This window comes from Globicephala melas, chromosome 12 (genome assembly GCF_963455315.2).
Source record: "Globicephala melas chromosome 12, mGloMel1.2, whole genome shotgun sequence".
NCBI classification, from domain to species: domain Eukaryota; kingdom Metazoa; phylum Chordata; class Mammalia; order Artiodactyla; family Delphinidae; genus Globicephala; species Globicephala melas.
Genome location: NC_083325.1, coordinates 28,658,050 through 28,678,927, shown reverse-complemented (window position 1 = coordinate 28,678,927; position 20,878 = coordinate 28,658,050). Strand labels below are relative to the sequence as shown.

Sequence of the window (20,878 nt, the reverse complement as noted above, 5' to 3'; positions counted from 1 at the left end):
GCTATCTGGAGTGATGCTGGCACCATGCCCACATTAAAAGTTACAGCTGTTTTACTGGACCAAAGGGGTAGCAGGGTTGTCACAGACTAGACTCACACTTCTGGAAAAGGTCCTTCTAGCCACTACTGGAAAGGCTGTTCTATACTCTGGTGAAATCTCTAGGTGGCAGATCTCTCTGCCTCCAGTTTAAAGTCGGAAGTGGTGGACAACTCTGTTGACCAAGCTTTAGATTAGGTTAGCCATCTAACCCAGGACTGTACCAATATGGGTTGCCAGTAACAATGGATAATCTTAGCCTGGGAGGCCCATAAGTCAAAGGCCAAATTCAATGCATTATTCATGGGAAAATACATCAAAAGTCTGGTGTTTTGTCTCCTGCTACCCAAAAGATTGTCCACAACCCCTCTAACTGAAGGTTCTTCACCCATTGCTTATTTCCACATATCTGCCATTAATTCAGTTTAAAGACCCTGTCATTAATGATTCAGCATTTCCAGACACACCTCCTCCCCAGTTAAGAGGCTGGTATAGGTGAGACAAAGTCTCAGCAGTTCTAGAATAAATTCTCCTCCAATCAACCAAAAACACTCAGTAAATCCCAGAATGTGTTACATATTACTGGCAATTCCTTCTATAAATTTTCTATGGTGGCTCCAGTTAATAATGTCCCAAGCAAAGTAAGGGGATCTATCTGATTTGCAGAAGCTGCAGCCACATCCCATAGCTGAAGACCTTATTCACCTGTGCCCTATCCTTGTGTATGCTGATCTAGTGTTGGCTTATATGAGGTCAAAGGTCTAGCTCAGTGGAATCTATTCTCAGAAATGTTCCCAATTTTCCTCCTCTTCTTCTTATTCTACAAAACCGGACCCAAAGGTGTTAGCTCTTTTCTACTTGGCAATAGGAATTATTTGCTGTCAGAACTTCCTTTAAGGTTAGAGGTATCACTGTGAAGGTTATAAGTGTCTGTCAAAACAACATGGGCAAAACAATTTTGTTAATACAGCCAGAAAAACCTGCTTTCAAAAACCAAAGGACTACCTTTGGAAAGGAAGTATTTCAAGCTGACCATCTTATTTATGCCAGGCTGCCAAACATAGCTAAACGTTTTTTCTGAAAGCCTGCTTATCAGTATACGGCACATTTGGCCTTGTCCTGGGGATCTTTCCAGATAATTCTGCAGCTGTCCCTAAAACTGACTAATAGAGCATCAATACAAAAAATAAAAATCTAGACAAAGTAGCATTTCCTCAAAGCACCAGGGCCACCTGAAGAGAGATTTTGGGAAGGGCAGAATGTTAAAAAGGCCTATGTTACAAGCATGGGCAAACTACACCAGAATGTAAGCTCCACAAGGGCAGGGACCATATTTTATTCACTACACGATACCCTCTATGCCACTGTACCCACTATAACAGTGCTAGGCATAGTGTTGAATGAATGAATACTTCCTGATTAAGGAGGTCTATATCTACATTCAAGCGCTTGCTGTGCCTATGTCAAGGCATGGCCTATAGTCTGCAGGAACTTTTAGTGGCTCTGTATCAGCAGAGATTTGTGCAGGAGTTCTAATATATTAATATTACTACATCCTCTTCTAATCAACAAATGCCTTTGGGATATGATAACCTCAGATTTCATTTCGGAAATGACATCTACCCACATATACATGCTATATATGCTACCATATCAGTTGTGCAGATAATCTTTTCCAAGATAATGTGCTTTATGGCTTAAACCATTCCTTCTAACCCCACCATTAACATCAGTTATAGAAATGACATCTTCTAACTTCATGAGTTATCAAACTGTTTGATTACTAACTCTGGTGCAGATGACTCCCAGTTTTATAGGCCATTATTCAAGATCAACAAAATATTTCAGTTGAGCACCTGGAGAGTATTTCTACTGGCAACATTACTGATCCACACACTTCACTACTAGAGGGTTCATATACCACTATATTTTCCTCCACCAAGAATATCCTTTCATAAAAACTTTCCCCTACTACCTACACCCACACCTCCCTTCTTTACCATGACTCACTGACAACTGCTCAGTAAATACTTGGGAAAACTACAGGCCACCACCCTTCCCTACTAAGAAGTACATGTGGGGGATGGCTTTCTTCCAGTTTAATATAGCTTAAGGGTTGTGATGAAGACTGATCCCTGAGGCCTTTTATGTGGGCCTGCCCTACCCCCACCCCAGCCTCCTATGTAATCGCCTGGTTAGGGTGAAATATTATAAAAGAAATTCTATTGAGCCTCATTTTGATATGTGCCATATCAGACAAAATCAGTTTTTGATATAAATGGATGTTCTACTGAGGCTAAAATATAAGCACAGTTAATATTTTTTCCATAAGCGCCAACAGCAGTCATGCAAAGGGGACATGTTCCTCTTAATGGGAATACTGTTCATTAGACTTGAAGGTAAGGCGAAAAGAAGGGAAGGCAATTTTATTCAAAAACCAAAATTTTATTGAATAGGATCAAGATAGGAGGGGAAATAAAAGGGGAGGTGTCTACACAGTCAGATTCTTGAGTGGTCCTCAGGTTTCCCTACCTGATGCTGACTAACTGAAAATACTGATTTTACCTTTATACCTCTAATAGGCATAACATCAGAATCTGTTCAACGTCTCCAAAGAAATATACAATTATTTCTCTTAGGTTCTATAGCTGTTTTTAAGGCAGTTTAAGTGCCTGCAATGGAAATGCACTGCATTTACTTTAGACTGAAGGTTTAGAAATTGGGGAATAAGTGGCCTAGAGGGAATGTCACCAACTCAATCTAAAAAAAGCCACAGATATCTTGGGATGGCTTTGCTGTATAAGAGTTGTTGCCAACAAGCTCCATTCAGGAGATCTGATGCAACGTCACAACCTAATTCATTCAGCTTTATAAAAACTTACGTATATTGGAAGTAAAAAACAGTTGGTGCCAAGGAACAGGAACGTTTCTAAAGAACATATTCACACCTCTTCCTGTTGGTCAGACATGGAAGGTGAACAGCTAAAATTTAATAAATAATGTAATAATTATCTGGGGAAGTTAAGATTCTCTCACAATGAATGGAAAAACAGAAATGTGAAGTGTTTCAGGGTAGCCTGTAATAAGCAGCATTTGATGAGGAGATACAGAACATAAAAGAGAGGTCCATGAAGAAGCTGGAAAGTAAAAGCAAAGAACAAAGAAGAGGAATTAAGAAAAGGGGATTTAAAGAGATTAGCTTAATACTTAAAGGTGGCAAAACAGTCTAGATCCTGGTTAAATCAATACACACACACATGCACACACACACACAGACACACACAGACACATGCATACAAACACGCACACACATTTTTACAAACAAAACTTAAATCCAGCTCTTCTCCATGTTTGAAATACCTTTACCCCTCATCAACACCTAACTTCTTCTCAGTTTAACTCTCCACATTTTCCATGAAATATTTTATAACTACTCAGGCCTACAAAGACCTCTGTACTTCATGGCCATTTTTTGTACTTAGAGATTCAATCTTGCTCCTGATTTGCATTGTTTATGTCACATGATTATATAAAAGTCCTATATTCCAACTAGAGTGTAAGTTGGAGTCTCTTTTCCCATTCCTTGAATTTGGGCTGGCCTTGTGACTAGCTCTAGCCAACAGAATGTGGAAGAAGTGATATTTCAAGCATGGGCCTCAAGAGGTTTTCACACTTCCTCTTGCTCTCCTGGAACCCTGCCAGGAGGCCACGTGAATAAGCCTGGACTGGGCTGCTGGCTAGTGCGAGATCACAGGGAGCAAAGAAGAGTCGACTGAGCTAAGGCACGCGACCTCAGGCAAGCCAAAGCCCATCCGGCAGCTGATCTCAAAGTATGAGTGAGCTCAGCTGAACCTAGCCAATCTGTAGAAACTTGAGCTAAATAAATGGTTCTTGTTTTAAGCCAATGTTTTTGGGTGATTTGTTATGCAGCAAAAGCTACTGCAATAATTGAAACATACACAGTTGTTTTAGCATTCCAATGAAATACTTAATCATACTGTGCCTTATATTAGAATCAAGTATTTGCTGTTCACCTCTTTGTTACTGGAGGGCAGAGACTGTATTATATTCATTTGTGTATTCCCACAACACCTAAGTTGTGCTTTGTTCACAGTAGGCACTCAGAGTTTGATAAACTGAAATGAAAATCATCTGAAGTTCAAATTCCGGTGTTCATCAGCATAATTTACTTAATGTTTAACAACAGAAGAAAATACAAACCATAGTACTGCTTAAGAATCAAATAACTACTGAGGATCTACTATTGGCCTTGTGTTGTTATTCTCAATTATGAACCATTAAGGGCCAGCAATTATCAGTACTTGGAATATAAATGCTACTTCAAGATAGATAATAAATGAGCCTTTAAGTTGTCCTTCTCAAGATTTAGCATTAACCCAAATTTGGATTTTCATAGAAATATGCACATAGATTTGATACATGAATGTGAAGTTGTACTGCAATCGTACTTTTATGAGCTTGGGAATATAGAAATTATAAAGTGGCAAAGAAGAAGATTTTGATTTGCACTAATTCACATTAACAGCTGGTTTTCTAAACCCAGAAACCTGACAAATGAGCTATGTAGGTAAATATACTTTAACTTTGACGTGCTATAAAAGTGTAAAATATCATGAAAGCCTGTGTATTCAAAATGTCATTTCACTTTTTTCCTTAAGAAGTAGAAAAATTAGAATAGACAGGACGGCTCAGAAAGGATGAATAGTTTTGCTATCCACATCTAATTTGCTTCCTAATAAAATTCTATGGCTTTTAAATGACACTCTGCTATTATAGTCTATACAGATGAGTTCATCAAATATTCCATGTTTTGAATATTTTAAAAATTATCATTCAATTGATAGAGCCTGAAACACTGTAAAGCAAAAGAACATGAAAGCATGATCAGAATGAATATATTCATAAACCAATGAAGAAAATACACTCAATGACAGTAAAAGAATATCCTTGCTGCACTGAACTGGGGACAAATCCCCTTTTTGCATGGGTGCGCGTATGTATCCTATAACTTGCCTTAACTTTAACTTCTTCCTTTAACTTCGGCCATTCCTGATTAATATTGTTATCTTTGACCTATAAAGGGCATAATGGTTAAATCAGGTAGTAAGGTGGATAACTGAGTCAGGACCTTAAAAGGTTTAGACAGGCTAAATAAATAAGAATGATTAAAATCTGGTTTGTTAATAGAATGTCAAAAAGGAAAACGCAGACCAAAGAGAGTAAAGTCTTCAATTGTGGTGTATAAAATCAACCACATAAAGACTAGATATGGAATGAGTAACAATGCTACACGTGAAAAAGACTCAATCACTAGCAGATGGAAGCTCAATAAATCAGGATAGAAAGCCTGTCCCCCAAATTGGAGTGCATTAATAAAAATACAAAGAGTGAAAGGGTCAAAGTTAAGTGAGACATATTTTAGCCAACTTAAGAAATACGTTTCTTTCTTTCTTTTTTTTTTTTTTAAGAAATACGTTTCTTATAATCAGATTGTCTTGAGGTGGACCCTGCTGCTTTGGGGAAGCAAGTTCTCTTCAAGGAGAATATTCAAGCACAGTCTAGGGTGCTGTACAGGGATTCCAAGTGTCAAGCCAAAGGTTATATTACATGACTTTTAAGATTAGCACCCAGCCCCCAAATTCCATAACTCTATTTTAGGATTGCAAAGAGTACAGGCAAAAGGACACATACTCAAGGACACCTAGTCATGTCTCATTTGAGGTCAAGCTATCTCCTTTGAAACCACACTTTCAGACTTTCTATTATAATCGGCACATCTCTTATAGTTCATTAGCTGCTCACTTTAAAAATGATGGTCACTTTAAGTTATGAGAATGACTAAGATGAACTGCAAAGAGATAAATATTTTCAGCACGGGATGTGGAAAGGTAATTTTATTCACACTGATTCAACCTACCTGAGGCCTGCTAATAATGAGCTAGGCAAGTTTTTCAAATGATCTAAGAAAAATGTAAGCTGCTTTAATAGAGACAGACATAAATAGAAATTAAGTGATAGACTGAATAGCAAGAGGCATATTCTTTCATGACTCAGTGAAATTTTGGAGTTTTGGTTTCTACTACTAAAACTTCGTAATCGGAACCCTCAGAACAAAACTGTAACAGAAAATAGGAACTTAAGCATAAGCAACAGTGCTCACTGAGAGCTCACAAGTACTTGAGCATTCATCCCCAGCTCAGATCCACCTTATTTTGGCTGTGTTTTCTAACTTACTCCCTTACTTAACATTTTCTGTGAACACTAGTTGCTTTCCATAGGGACCAAAACCACAAACTCGAGAGAATGACCACACTTCCTTTCCGTGAAGAGTGAGAAGGGAAAAATTTTTCCTTGGATGTGTTTTTCCAATGAAATTCAATTTCTGCTTTCCAATAAACGCCAATTGGCTCAGAAGTCTCTGAGAAGAAACAGTGCTGGGAAAGTCAAGCAGATACCGCTCCACAAAACCATAAAGCAAAATCCCAATCTTTCAGGTTTACATCAGCCAAGGGGTTAAAACCTGAACATCTCGGTTGAGTGGCTGAATCCACAGGTGGAAGGTGTTAAGTGTGGAAAGAGATACTCAGCTGCATTTGGGACCATGCTGGGAAAGCCTTTATGTGTAAGAGAACCCCCACCTCAACTCCTAAATATTAAGTTGACACACGTTTCTGGGACGTGGCCTGAATCCTCAAACTTTGGCGGGTCTATAGAGACACAATTTTCTGTTTTCTGCTTAACAGGGCTTTCCAGAATTGTCATCAGATGACAGATTACACCACCCATCCACAAGGATTCGGGGGTAGCTCAGGCCATCCATTATGGGTTAAAAGCTGTTCTAGCATGAATCGAGTCACAGTAGTAAGGAGACTACCAATACAAGGGGTCCTACAGCTTTAAGAAATACCCTGGGTATCTAAAAGTTCTCAGAATGCAAACTTTGTCAGCTCTGAAAACAAGAGGCACTGCATCATTATGGCAGGAGAAACAAAGCCAGCCCCCTTTTAAAAAACAGACAAAAAAAAAAAAGATTGTTTTAATAGGAGAGAAGCATCAGTCATTGATTCTTACTTCATTCACACTTTCTATCCAACCCCATCCATCTTCAGAGTGAAGAGATGACAGAGCCCAGTTAACTCTCTCCCTTTTTCGGCCCCCGCCCATACTGCTCCTCTATACCCAATCCACCAAGGCCTACCAACCCACCCTTTTCAATCTGCAAGCAACAGCTCTATCGCACGACTTTCTATCTAATGGGCTTGCAAAGCTCAGGTATACCTAAGTACCAGCTTTCATCACATTACTTCAGTAGGGTCGCCTGTCAGGTTAGCATGACTGGTCAGGGCCTTTGCTAAGTATCTAAAATGACCACTTAGTCACTCATGGCTGACCGCATTCTACAAAGGAGGGGATGGGAAGACTTAAGGCAACAGAAAAAAGTCAACAAACCAAACCAACAATCCAGAATGCAAAATATTTCATCTTTCTTAAATGCTACTGCCCTCATTATCTACAAACAAAAGTCCTCTGGGCAGGCAGTCTCTGCATCAGTGCACCTGCTTAGCATTGGTTTGCTGAGCTATCTTTTTGCTGTGTCTGCAGAAGCCAACTATAGCACAATGGGTCACATCACTTGAGGGTCACTTGAGTCCCTCTACATTCTGGGTCCCTCCTCCCACCTCCTGCCTTCCCTTCCACCCACAAAACCTTTAACTCCACCATAGCTAAGGATCCCAGATAGCTAAATAAAAGAGGTGGCCTCAAACACAGGGAAAAACCCTTAGGTCTCCAGTGTGAATCGCCAACGCCAATCCCCCTCCCCTCCCCTTTTCCTTAAGACCTGATGGTCTTCAGTCACACATCTTAAAAGAAAAACAAAAAACAAAAACACAAAGACTTACTTGTCTCAAGTCGATGAAGGCCAACTGCAGCGTGTCCTCCTGGAACCCAGGCACCGGGCCGGATCTGGCAAACTCTGTGGGAAAGAAAAGAGGATAAAAAGCGCCTTTAACTAACCATGGACAGGGAGATTGGCAGACGGATGACAGGGAAGACAAGAGAGGCTGGGGGAGAGGAGGACCAAGCTTCTAAGGAGTCATGTCTCTCTCCCTTCAGCTTCTTTGTTTGCCCTTCAAAATTCGTGTCATCAAAACACCATTAATTCCAGCATCCTGACAGCAAGGAAACTGTACTAATTCGACCTGAAATTTATTCCCATGAGCTGCGCTGGGCTTCAGAGTATTTGTTTTGTGAATGGACAAACAACTTGCAAAGGAGGAGGGAGTGGGGGAGAGAAAAAAGTTTTTCCTCTCAACACAATAAAATCTTCAGCTGTGAAACTCTTTTCAGTTCCGAAAGCTATTTATATTTTAGATCGCTGAAGGAATTTTCTAATTTCACGCCTGTCACCTCATTCCCCAAGCATTTATCAAAAAATATTCCCTGCCACATCATTAATTATTCCCTCACTGATTATTTGTATTATCTCATGAGTGCATTATCGCCAACACACACACAGACACACACTCACACACACACACACCAGCAGCAGAGGCTGCCCAAATCTAGTGCTTGGCTCTTCAGTAAAAGAGTACTGCAGATATGAAAAGACCCATCTAAATAAATCTCACAGCAAAAACTTAGGAAACATTTGTACATGTCCATCCTCCCAGTGTATTCTTTGTTCTTGACTTCTACTTCTATTCCACTCTCAAAAATTCTTTTTTCTCTTCCTTCTATCCCAATTTAGTCTTAGGTCAAAAGAGACCACATGAATGCTATTTGCAATTTACAGTAGCGCCTTGGGTACATGCTCAGTTTATGACTCTGGCTTCTACATTGTTAATAAGAAGATAACTGCACAGGGCTATAGGGACAAATACTAGTAACAGTTAAGAATGTCAGATTTTATTGTCCCTAAGCCCTGCTTATTATGCAATCAAAAGGTCTTGTTTAAGCCCCTACATACACACAAGACACACACACACACGTACATACAGAGCAAATTCAAAAGTTGGACAGTTACTAACTATGCCTTGAATTCTCTCTGTGAAGCCAAAGTATGATAAACATTTAACATCAATCTACTATTTACCTCAAAAATAACAAGTATCTGCTCAAAGCAAATATGAAAAGGAATGTTTTCCTTTCAATTATATTTTTCTTCAGGAATGAATTTAAGAAATTATAGAAAGTTGGTATCATATTAGTCTTTTGAAATTAAATAAAATCCATCAAGATATTTGCATATATGTCTGGAAAATTACTTCAAACAACTAGTAACTGCATAGATTCAAATGATGATTTATGAACAATGACAGGAATTTCTGTTCCTTAAAAATATTTTCCATCTAGGAAATGTCTACTAGGTTTTCATAAAATCCTTGACCTACTTTAAAAAATGTTATCAAGGTAAGTTGCAGGGAACACAAAAACATTATGTGAAATGAAATTTAAAACAAGTTATTAAACGAATTGTATAGAACACAAAGTGTTGTACAACTGTAACACAAAATATTCTTCTTCTAGAGATTTTAAATAAAAATGACTCAAATGGAAGGAGATAAACGACATAGAATGATTAGCACATTAAGTTTCTATTTACTTTGGAAAGAAAATTTATATGCCATTTATAAATGAATTCTATATGTGTAGCCCAAATGATTAAAGTTTTAAAAAAGTAAAGTTCTAAGACTATACAAATACATGATGAGAGCCATGTTAATAAAAGCTTGACAGAATCCATCCTTCATATCTTACAACAGCCATTATCTGTGATAACCTTGTATATGGCCACTGCTCAATTACAAGTACAACTTTCCCATACTATGCTCCTGTAGAAAGCAGTTCTTTGAATTATAGCCACAGCCTCTCTTTTTGTCTTGATTGTCAGGTGGTCAGCTTAAATAAGCTTCCCATGCCTGGTAGTTTCATCCAAGGTTGGTAGATTATCACTGTTGCTCCCGTATGACATAACAGCTATGCTGCATCATCTGAAGTCCTCTCTGTCAGTAGGAACCCTACTTGAGTCAAGATGCAGCAACTATCACGGTGTTCTGCTGCCCTACACATGTTCAGTTCAACAGGATTGCCCTATGATACATGGTTCGAATGCTTGAGAGGTGGCTACACATGCTTGAATCTCCTTATTGGGCATGCCCCCTGGGGTTGACATGATGCTGATGAAACCACTCAGGAATCTGGATGTGATACGTATTTAGTCAGAGCTGTACTTTATAGACCTCATTTTATGACACACTGAACCTTCCAGGTTCCCAGAGGACATGGTGGCCTTTTAGATTTGATTTTCCTTTTATAAATCAGGGAATGAAAATTACATCATGTGTGACAAAGTAAAGAGATTAATTTTTGTGTATAGCTTATGGAAATGTTTAATTACTATATATTCAACTTCATATTTACATTTTTTTCTCATTGTTTTATATATGTAATTCTTGTCTTCCCATGTAGGCAGTAAAGTCCTTAGGGATAAGGACCATATCACAGAACATAGCAAGTATTAAAAACAGTAGATGTCCAACAAATACTTATATATTAATTTACAGAAATAACAAGATTAACTAATTACACATATTCTTTACTGCCAAGGAAAATCTTTGGATTGCAATAGTAGGGTGCCTTTAACCTGAGTATCAATAAGTAGGCTTTAGGAATTTATAAGCTCCCTAAAATTAGATGCCCAATGATTGAGGAGATGGGCTTTGGGTCATAAAAATCAGTTTGAGCTCCAGTTACTAGCTCTAAGGCCATGTGCAAACTACTTAATCTCCTTAAAGCTTCAATGTCTTTATTTCAAAAATAAGGGTAACAGTATATTCCTTATAGTGCTGCTATGAGGATTAAGTGAAACAACTATGTAAAGCAGTTGGCAGAGTACCTGGCATATCATAATTGATTATCATTACAATTAGTTTTTTGTGGGAATATGTGTTTCTCTGTGAAGAAGGTTCATATCTTTTATTGACTTCTCAGAGGGTTGGTGACCAAACAAAGGTCAAGAGACATTATTCTATACCCAGGACAAAACATTAGAAGAAATTCAGCTACTATTCAATTATGAGTTAGTGAGTTGGTATTGAAAATTTATAGGCAAATATTTAAGTGCTTCACTTAAAGGAAGCTGATATGACTAATTACTAGTGTATTAGCCACAGCACAGTAATTTTCACTGGTATTATTTTAGAAATCAATAAATGCATGAAATAGGTCTCCCATAATTTTGTGATTCAATTATTTCCTTTAAAACATGACTGTTCTTCTACAGCCAATTTTTTCCATATATGAAAAATGTTAATAGTGTATGAAAGTGTGAATATTTTTTTAAATTAAAGTTTGTATTTAGTCTGACGTCAACTATGTAAAATACAATATGAATAGAAAACACGACAGTAAGCATTTATTTCATAATATTAACTGAGGCTGTTAAAGAGAGGAAGATTACAAGGGATTTTATTATTCTTTACATTTTATAAACTTTAAAAATGAGTAGAGACCACTTTTATAATCAGAGAAAAGGAAATAGAAGGACACACACACACACACACACACACACACATACACACACCCCTAAAAATTATTTAGTGCTATTTTCTCTAGTAATAAGAGATAGAACTTGTTCAAGATTTAGAATTATAGGCAGCTGGGATTGATTTGCACACCCATGTCCTCAGAGGCTGCTTGATAGAGAGAAGGAAAACTGCACATGGGAGGGGACAAGGAGCCCCAAGTCTGCGGACACATATACAAACTGATTATATGTACACACAGAAGCTTTTCTTTAGAATCATGAATAAAAACTTTCCTTCTTTTGACATCATAAAAAGGAGTACATGTCTGTACTAGTGGCCAAGTGGAACCAATGGATATATGGGGCACAGTGAAAAAGTCTCTTTCTGGACTTGTCTCTGGATTCCAAGGTCTGTGGTATGTTTTCAGTCTCTAAGTGGCTTAAGCCAGTGCCAAAGTTTCCAAAGGCTGGAGTTTGACAGAGTGGCCCTCCACTTAACACAGAACCAAATCCTACCTTTGACTACCTTATGTTATGTGGGGACTGAATCAAGGTTCCAATGAGGCTGGCAAGAAAGCTTCCTCTCGGAAAACTTGTTCAGGTTAGTGGAGCCCCTGACCAGCACCCAGCCATCCTTCAGAGAGCTCGGCTCTCCCCAGCAGCTCTTCCCTGCCCTTGTCCAATCACAGTATGGACAAGAGTTGAAGCTGGGATCAGGGCCTGCCTCCAAGATCCAATTTGCAAATGTGAAAAATCTTTTAATGAGATAAATTTTCATTTTAAAAAAATTAAAAGGAGGTGTACAAAGTTATAGGAAAGAAGGCATATTGTTAAGTGAATGTATAAAGAGGGAAAGAAAATAAGAGGTATAAAGGTATAAAGAGGGAAAGAAAAAACCCCTCACTTAACAAATATCCAACATTCCTTCACATTCTCATACACACTTAAATCGATGAGGTGTGGCAATTGTTTTTAAAGCAATATTAATTTCTCAAAAGTATCCTATAGTTTTACATTTCTAATAATCTTCATATAATAATGAAATAAAATTGCCAAAGTAGAAAAAGGAGGGATTCCACTAATTTCAAAATGCTTTCTACACTGCTTGAAGGCTGGTCTTAAAATTAACTGCCGCTTAGATGGGGGGAGGAAAAAAATGTTTAAATCAATTTAAAAATTATCTGGTACATTCATATTTGGCTGAGGAAAACAAAATATAAATTTTATAAAGAGCAGAGAACCCTAATTAGAATAAAACGGGAAAGTCAGAGTTAGAAGGGGCTTTGAGGAATCAAAATGACTGCCTTACAGCCAGAGAAAAGTACTCTGGTTTTTCAGAGTTCAAGGCCTTGAGAGAGAAGAGGGAAGTGAATGAAACTCAGAAAGGTTAAAAGGCTATAGGGAGGGGGAAGAGTAAGCTGGGACGAAGTGAGAGAGTGGCATGGACATATATACACTACCAAACGTAAAATCGATAGCTAGTGGGAAGCAGCCGCATAGCACAGGGAGATCAGCTCGGTGCTTTGTGACCACCTAGAGGGGTGAGATAGGGAGGGTGGAAGGGAGACGCAAGAGGGAGGGGATATGGGGATATATGTATACGTATAGCTGATTCACTTTGTGTTACAGCAGCAACTAACACACCATTGTAAAGCAATTATACTCCAATAAAGATGTTAAAAAAATAAATAAATTTAAAAAATAAAAGGTTATAGGTGAAGTTGGCTGGTGAGGACCTGGAAAAGCTTGACTTATGCGTTCGTCTCACTCTTTTTTTTTTTTTTTTGCCCCTACTTGCATGTAGGGTTCCCAGGATACAGGACTTTTGTTTTTGTTTTTTTTTGCGCTACGCGGGCCTCTCACAGTTGTGGCCTCTCCCGTTGTGGAGCACAGGCTCCGGAAGCGCAGGCTCAGCGGCCATGGCTCACGGGCCCAGCCGCTCCGCGGCGTGTGGGATCTTCCCGAACCGGGGCACGAACCCGTGTCCCCTGCATCAGCAGGCGGACTCTCAACCACTGAGCCACCAGGGAAGCCCAATACAGGACTTTTAACACTGGTGTGGTAAAAAAACGTTGCCTGCTATTTCAGTAAACAAGAATGTTGCCTGCCATTTTGGTAAACAATGAATGTTACCCACCATCAGCCACCAACCATTGCATCCACCCTAGACAGTGTGCCCTGAAGAGATTTCAGGATGAAGGAAAACAGGATACTGGCCCTGGATAGTTAAGATGCATATCAAAGGAATAATTTCTATGAGTCCAGACTCTTGCATCTTTCCGTACATAGAGAAGCACTAAAATCATTAATTTGAGATGTCTGCTTTTTGTGATTAGCTATAATCTATTGATGTTTGACTCCATGTTTGTTTGTTTGTTTCCAGCAAAAACTCCTATATGCCCTGACTCCTCCCTTTACCTCTTTGGAACAGTTCTATCTGAGAGGTGTCTCCCGGGCTTTAGTTCTCAGTAAGGTCACCAAATAAAACATAACTCTCAAAAAAAAAAAATGACTGCCTGAGTCTGTAATCTGTATATCTAGACAGGACATTTGAGAATTTATCAAAAGCAAGCTGTTGGAAACAGAATATAAAAGTAATTCTTCTGAATCTTTGCAAATTGTCCATAGAACAAGAATAATTTTCAAAGGAGATGAGCAAGGTAAAATTTATTTCAGAAAATCAAAACTAGTACAATATCTGGGAAATAGGTAAAATAGCAATTCTTAGAGGAAAAGCTAATTTGCTCAAATAAGAGAAAGTTGAAAAGGTAGTGGGCAAAATTTTAACCAGAGGTTCCTGGTTAGTATCATATACTATTGCTCCCAGTGAAGTTCCAGGTCAGACAGTGGACAAGATAGCATCACCAGCCTTCACTGAATGGATTAAGGGTTTGGTTTTTGGCCAAAATGTCAGGTAAGAAAGAAAAGTCAGTACTCTGGAGCCCAAAGTATGTTGGGTACTTGTTTATATCTTAAGATCATGTCAGGTCACATGTGGTTTTTGTGGGATTAAAAAAGTAAGAGCTGCTGTTGCTGTATTAATATAATGGTTTCCTGGTATCTGGGTCCCTGGAGCAACAGATAAGGAGTATGCTAGACTACAAAGTGTGGCTCCGGGGAAGCTAAAACCTTCTTGCATCACTTCACAGTGGCTCCACTAAGCTAATTAAAGAGAAGAGTTGATGGACTCCACAGGGACTTCACTCGAGGCCCTGCTGGTCAGAGAAAGGTCAGCCAGAACATAAGGAAGTAAGTACTAAGGAGAGAGCTATCAAGGAGACAGAAAAAGGGAGGGAGGACTGGTGGGAGGGAAAAGTTCCTTGGAGATTCAGCTGACTATACTTGTATAAGTTTACTTGTATGAACACGTGATCATAAAAAATAGTTACCTTAAAAAAAAAATAGTTACCTTTAATTATCTAGGGTATAATTCTGTGATGTAAATTTTTCTTTGTTTTTACATATTTTAAATAGGTAACTCACTAGATCTCCTACCTCAAGAAGGGCAGAGAAAAGTCCAGTCTAACTAACCTATTCTGAGTTTCCGTGTGAGAAATATGATTAAAACTGATAATAACAAAGTCTGATAGCAAATGCCAAACCAGTACTCTAAACAGATTTATAAATTGTTTTCAAAGTTTAATTCTCCTAACTCCTTTTGCTCTAAAAGACAACTGAAAACTAGGACAGATAGACATAGCTTTTTAATTAGTAAGGGATTAATCCCCTATAAGCTAGGAAATGGCCACAAGCATGAAGAACTTTCATGATGATGCTGAGTAAATAAGCCAATCAGTCTCCATCTGGCTGTCCCTTATACTGTACCACTGAGAGGAAATGAGGGTTCAGGTACTGGCAGTGACTGGTGTCAATGACAATATACATTCCCCTGGAGAGAGTAGCTGTCTTATGTGGAATAAACCTAGAAAATTCGAGAAGCTGATTTCTATGCCTTGCCTAGCGTACCTAACATATAAGAAAAATCTGTAAACAGTTTAATGAAATTAATTGGTTGAATCTAGCAAAGCAAATTAGAAAACAATTTTATTCGAGATTTAAAAGAAGGAGATGACATAAATTCCTACCATGTCATGGAGTCCAGGAGGCCACTGGGTACTGTTCTTTGTTTAAGGAAATAATATTTTAAATGGTGGATAAGAATACTTTAGCTGTATTCATCAAATTAAACAGAGTATCTTTTGCACTGCAGAGGAAGAAGGTTAAGGAAAGCCAAGACCATAACAAGTGGCAGAACAATGTCATGCCACATGGCACTGGACTTTCCCTTAATATTCCACAAATAATCACCAAAAACATAGCACAAGATGTCCTAGCACTTGCATTTACAACCTAGAATCCTAAAGCTGAAAGGAGCATTTGTAATTACTGAGGACGTTTACAGAAGAAAAAATTAAAAAGCAAAAAAGGTAAGTCAGTGAACCAGATAGAACCTAATCCCTCTGTCTTTCTATTATTTCAATATGCATCCCTGATCTAGAATGTCTAAAAGCAAATATTCACTCTACATGTTCCATATATATATATATATACACACACACACACACACATATATGTATATATGTATGTATCTATATCTTTTTCATTTAGAGAATAAAATCATAAAAATATATAGATCTGTGTAAAGCCACAATATTCCTCTGAAGTTCCCAAATGCTTTGCAATTTTGCAAAATAAGGGCCAATTTCATAATAGATCTTTTAAAAGTATAGTGAAAAGAAGCCTCTCCCAATTAGCAATCAGCAGTGCTTCTGTGCATCTCTAAGAAAACTGAGGATCTGCCATGAAAGGCGTGGGTTTCCTGAGAGATGAGAAAGACTTGTGTTCTGAAGTAGTAACTTTGTATCCTTGATATTTTTACTCTGCTTTCAATGACTTAATCTTATCCGTGTGTTTGTTCAGCACTGATTATTCTGCTGTATGAACATAGACTCAGAGCTAAGCTATCTGAAATTTTACATTGAGAAGGATTCTGTAGGGCATTTAACATAACGGTGAAAATCAATTCTCTAGAAAAGCACTGTCCAAATAGAAGTGTGAGCTGCATGTGTAATTTCAGAATTTTTAGTAGACAGGTTAAGAAAACAAAAATTAATTTTAGAATTAATAATATTATACCTTGTTTTACCCAATATACCTAAAATATATTAATTTCAACATAAAATTAGTATTTTAAAAATTTTTCATGAGGTTTTTTCAAAATCCAGGATGTATTTTACACTTAGAGCACAACTCATTTCTGAGCTGCATGTCAAATGCTCCAATAGCCACTTGTGGCTGGTAACTATAGTACTGGACAGCACAGCTTTAGATGATGTTGACTGTAAAGAATGAAAACTAAAATGAAATGTGCAAAGAATGATTTCAGACTTTGAAATGACAAGGAAAGAGCACTCCCCAAATTCATAACAATATGAATTCCATTTTTACATTGGCTATGAAATTAGTATTGAAGCAAATATTCCTGACACTACACAATGTCTTCTATGCAGCCCATATTTTAAAAATAGGTCAACCTCTGAGAGAGCTATATACTTTGTATGCTCTTCACTGTGCCTGTCAATAAATTTTTATATTACCTCTTTATTAATTCTTATGCTAGTATTCTCACCTTTCTTCTCTTCATCCCATTTTCTTTTCTTATATCTAATTTATTATTTTTTTCAACTTATCCTACTGAAACTGGTCTCAAATCATTTTTGGAATGATTCGGGCATAATTAAAAAAAAATAATAATAGTTGAGCAGCATATGTTTCTGGACAAAGCTCTTGGGTTCTCCATTTCCCCAGCAAGTGATACCAGCAGCAATCCTGATCTATAACTGCAAAATGTTTTGTAAGTATACAATACAAAACAAATGCTGACTCATTAAAAGGAAAAGTATCAAGACACTGTCAGCGCTCTTGAACAGGGTGGAGGTATGTCACACAAAGCTATGAAAAATACTTAAAGAGAAATGATTAAGGTAGGTTCCACATAGGATGTTTCCCAAGCTAAAAGAGCTAGATTTTTTAAACAGTCAATTATGATTCTTTCTAAACTGAAAGCAGATAGTTAATGCTTCTTTGGTATACATATCATGGATAGACGCACAATTTGCCAGGAAAACTGAGTCTCATAGTCTAAGCTGATGGATGTCCACAGAAAATGGATATACTAGCTAAGGTAACTGGGATTCCAATCCTTTCTAGAATTTACTTATGTGACCTTGTGCCAATCACATAAGTTTTTAGTGCCAGATGTCTCCTCTGTAAAATGAAATTAATAATATTTCACTTGCTTAAAGCTATGCGACTGAATCAAATATACTCTTGAGGTCTATTGTATAACAAGGAATATATCTGGTCTTTGGTCCCAGCTCCTGACACAGAGTTTCAAATACCCTTGAAAGGTCCTGAGCAATAGGAAAGTTCCTGAGCAATTCACAATCAGCTCCTTTTGACCATACCTAAGTTTATGCTGAAATGACTCCTGTGGGCCCCTAGGTAGTTTTAAGGGAGGGGCTGGACAAGCCAGAAAGACCAAGCCTGTGACTAGAGGTTTGAAACTTTCAGCCCCACCCCCAGTCTCCAGGGAGGGGAGGGGAAGGTGATTGATTTCAATCATGTGGCCAATTATTTATTCAATCATGCCTATGTAATGAAACCCCCATACAAAAACTCTGGACACTGAAGCTCAGTGGATCAGGAATTCCTGATGGGTGAACATGCTGATGTGCTGGAAGGTTGACATGCCTGGAATCCTAAGGACAGGTCATGGAAACTCTGTTCTGCCCCCTCCTCCCTAGGATCCTGTCCTATGCATCTCTTCCATTTGGCTGTTGCTGACTTACAGCCTTTATAATAAAACTGTAATCATAAGTACAGCATTTTTGGTGAGTTATGTGAGTTTTTCTAGAGAATTACTGAACTGAAAGGAGATGTGATGAGCCCCAAATCTGTAGTCAGCTAGGAAGAAGTACGGGTGGCTTGAGGTCACCTGTGACTTGTGGCTGATGCCTGAAGAGGGGCAGTCTTGAGGGACTTACCCTGTGGAGTCTGCACTAACTCCAGGTAGTTAGTGTTAGAACTGAATTAAATTGTAGAACACCCAGTTGGTGTTGGAAAACTGTTGTTGGAACACAAGGTCCAATCCAGATCAAGCACATTACAACTTGATATTGAGTCCATTTTAATATCTAGGTTATAGCCAGATGTGTCCCAGCATAAGTAATGTGAAATTTACTGGAATTGGATACAATAAAATAATACTATGCTTTTTTTTTGCCTACATGGTCACTTCTTCAATGAATCAAAAAATTTAAAGATATTACACTAAAGCAAGTCTTCATTATGAGAGATCATTTTTAAAAAATTAATTAATTAATTAATTTATGGCTGTGTTGGGTCTTTGTTTCTGTGCGAGGACTTTCTCTAGTTGTGGCAAGCGGGGGCCGCTCTTCATCGCGCGGTGCGCGGGCCTCTCACTATCATGGCCTCTTGTTGCGGAGCACAGGCTCCAGACGCGCAGGCTCAGTAATTGTGGCTCACGGGCCCAGCTGCTCCGTGGCATGTGGGATCTTCCCAGACCAGGGCTCGAACCCGTGTCCCCTGCATTGGCAGGCAGATTCTCAACCACTGTGCCACCAGGGAAGCCCCAAGAGATCATTTTTGATATGGCAAAATAAAAAGTCCTGCATATCTTGCCCAGAGAAAGATATTTTCTATATTCTCTAGCTTTGCTTCATATAATTATTCTAGTATTAGTTGGGAATTCCACCCCCTCAATGGAATTATAATGTAAAGTATTAAAACAATGGTCAACATCCATGTTAAATGTTTGTGAAAGAGCAATATGAACATAAATACTGGTCTGCCATTATGGTTACACAGACTAATGAATTTATTTTCAGAGGTCAAGATCTATCTTACTAGAGAATATAAACTTTGCCACTAAGAGCTCAGTTTGGGGTGTGTTTTCCTTTTCTTTTTTTCCCCTAAAACAAACAAAAACAAAAGAAGGAGAAAAAGAGACTCTCTGTCAGTGAAACCTGAGACCTTAAGCTGGTAGTTACAAGATCAGGGAATTGACTGCAGACACAACAGGAACGCTAGAGGAAGCATTAGGCATTTTTAACTCCTAGGCACTGGTAAGAGAGGGGGAGATTAGTGTTTTAAGAGAATTTAGGTTAGTTGGAGAAAAAGGAAATGAAAATAGTTGTTTCTTAAGGTACCTAAGCAACTTCTTTCCATGATAAACGGGTGCTTTTAAAGGAATATCTTAACTACTAGGAAGTATAGGAGATAAATGAGCATCTCAAGTATTAAAAGCACTCCTGTCTTTAAAATGTTGTCTTTAAAATGTTTAAAAGCCCTCAAAAATGCTTTTCTACAGAAGAGTACAGAACCTCATCCTTTTCCCTGGTTAATTGCCTGGGCAGGGGCTGATGCTACACCTTGTTTCCATCCATTGACAGGCAGACAGCTGACAAAGAGATTCCTGTGAGTCAGAGGGGAAGGGCAGGCCTTAAGCCATGTGACTGCTGGGATGTGGTGAAAAACTGAGGAGCCTTGAATTTCTTCAGAAAGGCACATCATTCAGGAAGAAAGGGCAGAGAAAGACAAAAAGAAGAGAAAGATTACCAGGCAAATTTTACTGACACCCACAAAGAAAATAAAGTGTTATTTTTCTCCTATTCTTGGTTACAGTATATAAAATATTTGGTGTTATTTATAATTAAACAGTCCCAATTATTAGGCTTAAGAGAGGCAACTAAATAAACAACCTTTTCTTTCCTCTCTTTCCATGTCAATTTCTGAGTCTTTTACAAGCACTGATTCAGCTTCTTTATCTTCCATTCATCCTTCAACTCTCAGCAGTCTGGTCTATCACCCTACTTCCATTAAAAGTACTCTCTCTAAAATCTGCTTTGGATCCACTAACAATGATTATGTCTCCACATTTCCTTCTGGCTACCCCACTTCATTTCACCCTATTCTCTAGTCATAATGAACTAGTTTTAGTTCCCTAATATGCCATGTTCTTTATTTCCTCCCAGAATTTATACAAATACTTGCTTTTGTCAGAACACCCTTCCCAGCCTACCTCATCGTACTCGAATGGCTAATCCCTAGCCATGCAGTCCAATGGGATACCCTAGTCCAAACCACTCACATATAACAAATGGGTAAAAAGATTTTGAAAGAGATTAAGTGTGTTGTCCAAATTCACAGCTACTTAGTGATCAAAGACAAAGGCCTCAATTCACCCATACAAGTGTACATTATCCTACCAGA

At 38.3% G+C, this 20,878-nt stretch overlaps 1 protein-coding gene across 8 annotated transcripts in view; it reads right to left on the bottom strand.

Annotated features, from left to right (window-relative positions):
- The window catches only part of EXOC6B (exocyst complex component 6B), a 708,873-nt gene that overhangs the window by 164,086 nt on the left and 523,909 nt on the right, over positions 1 to 20,878 (bottom strand). For 7 of the 8 annotated variants that reach the window (XM_030877541.2, XM_060309973.1, XM_060309972.1 and 4 more), the window contains one exon: positions 7,959 to 8,032. In XM_030877541.2, the coding sequence (XP_030733401.1) occupies positions 7,959 to 8,032 (74 nt within the window). Of the gene's footprint in view, positions 1 to 2,631; positions 3,174 to 7,958; positions 8,033 to 20,878 lie in introns of those variants that run through there. The other variant, XM_060309971.2, reaches the window with a different exon arrangement.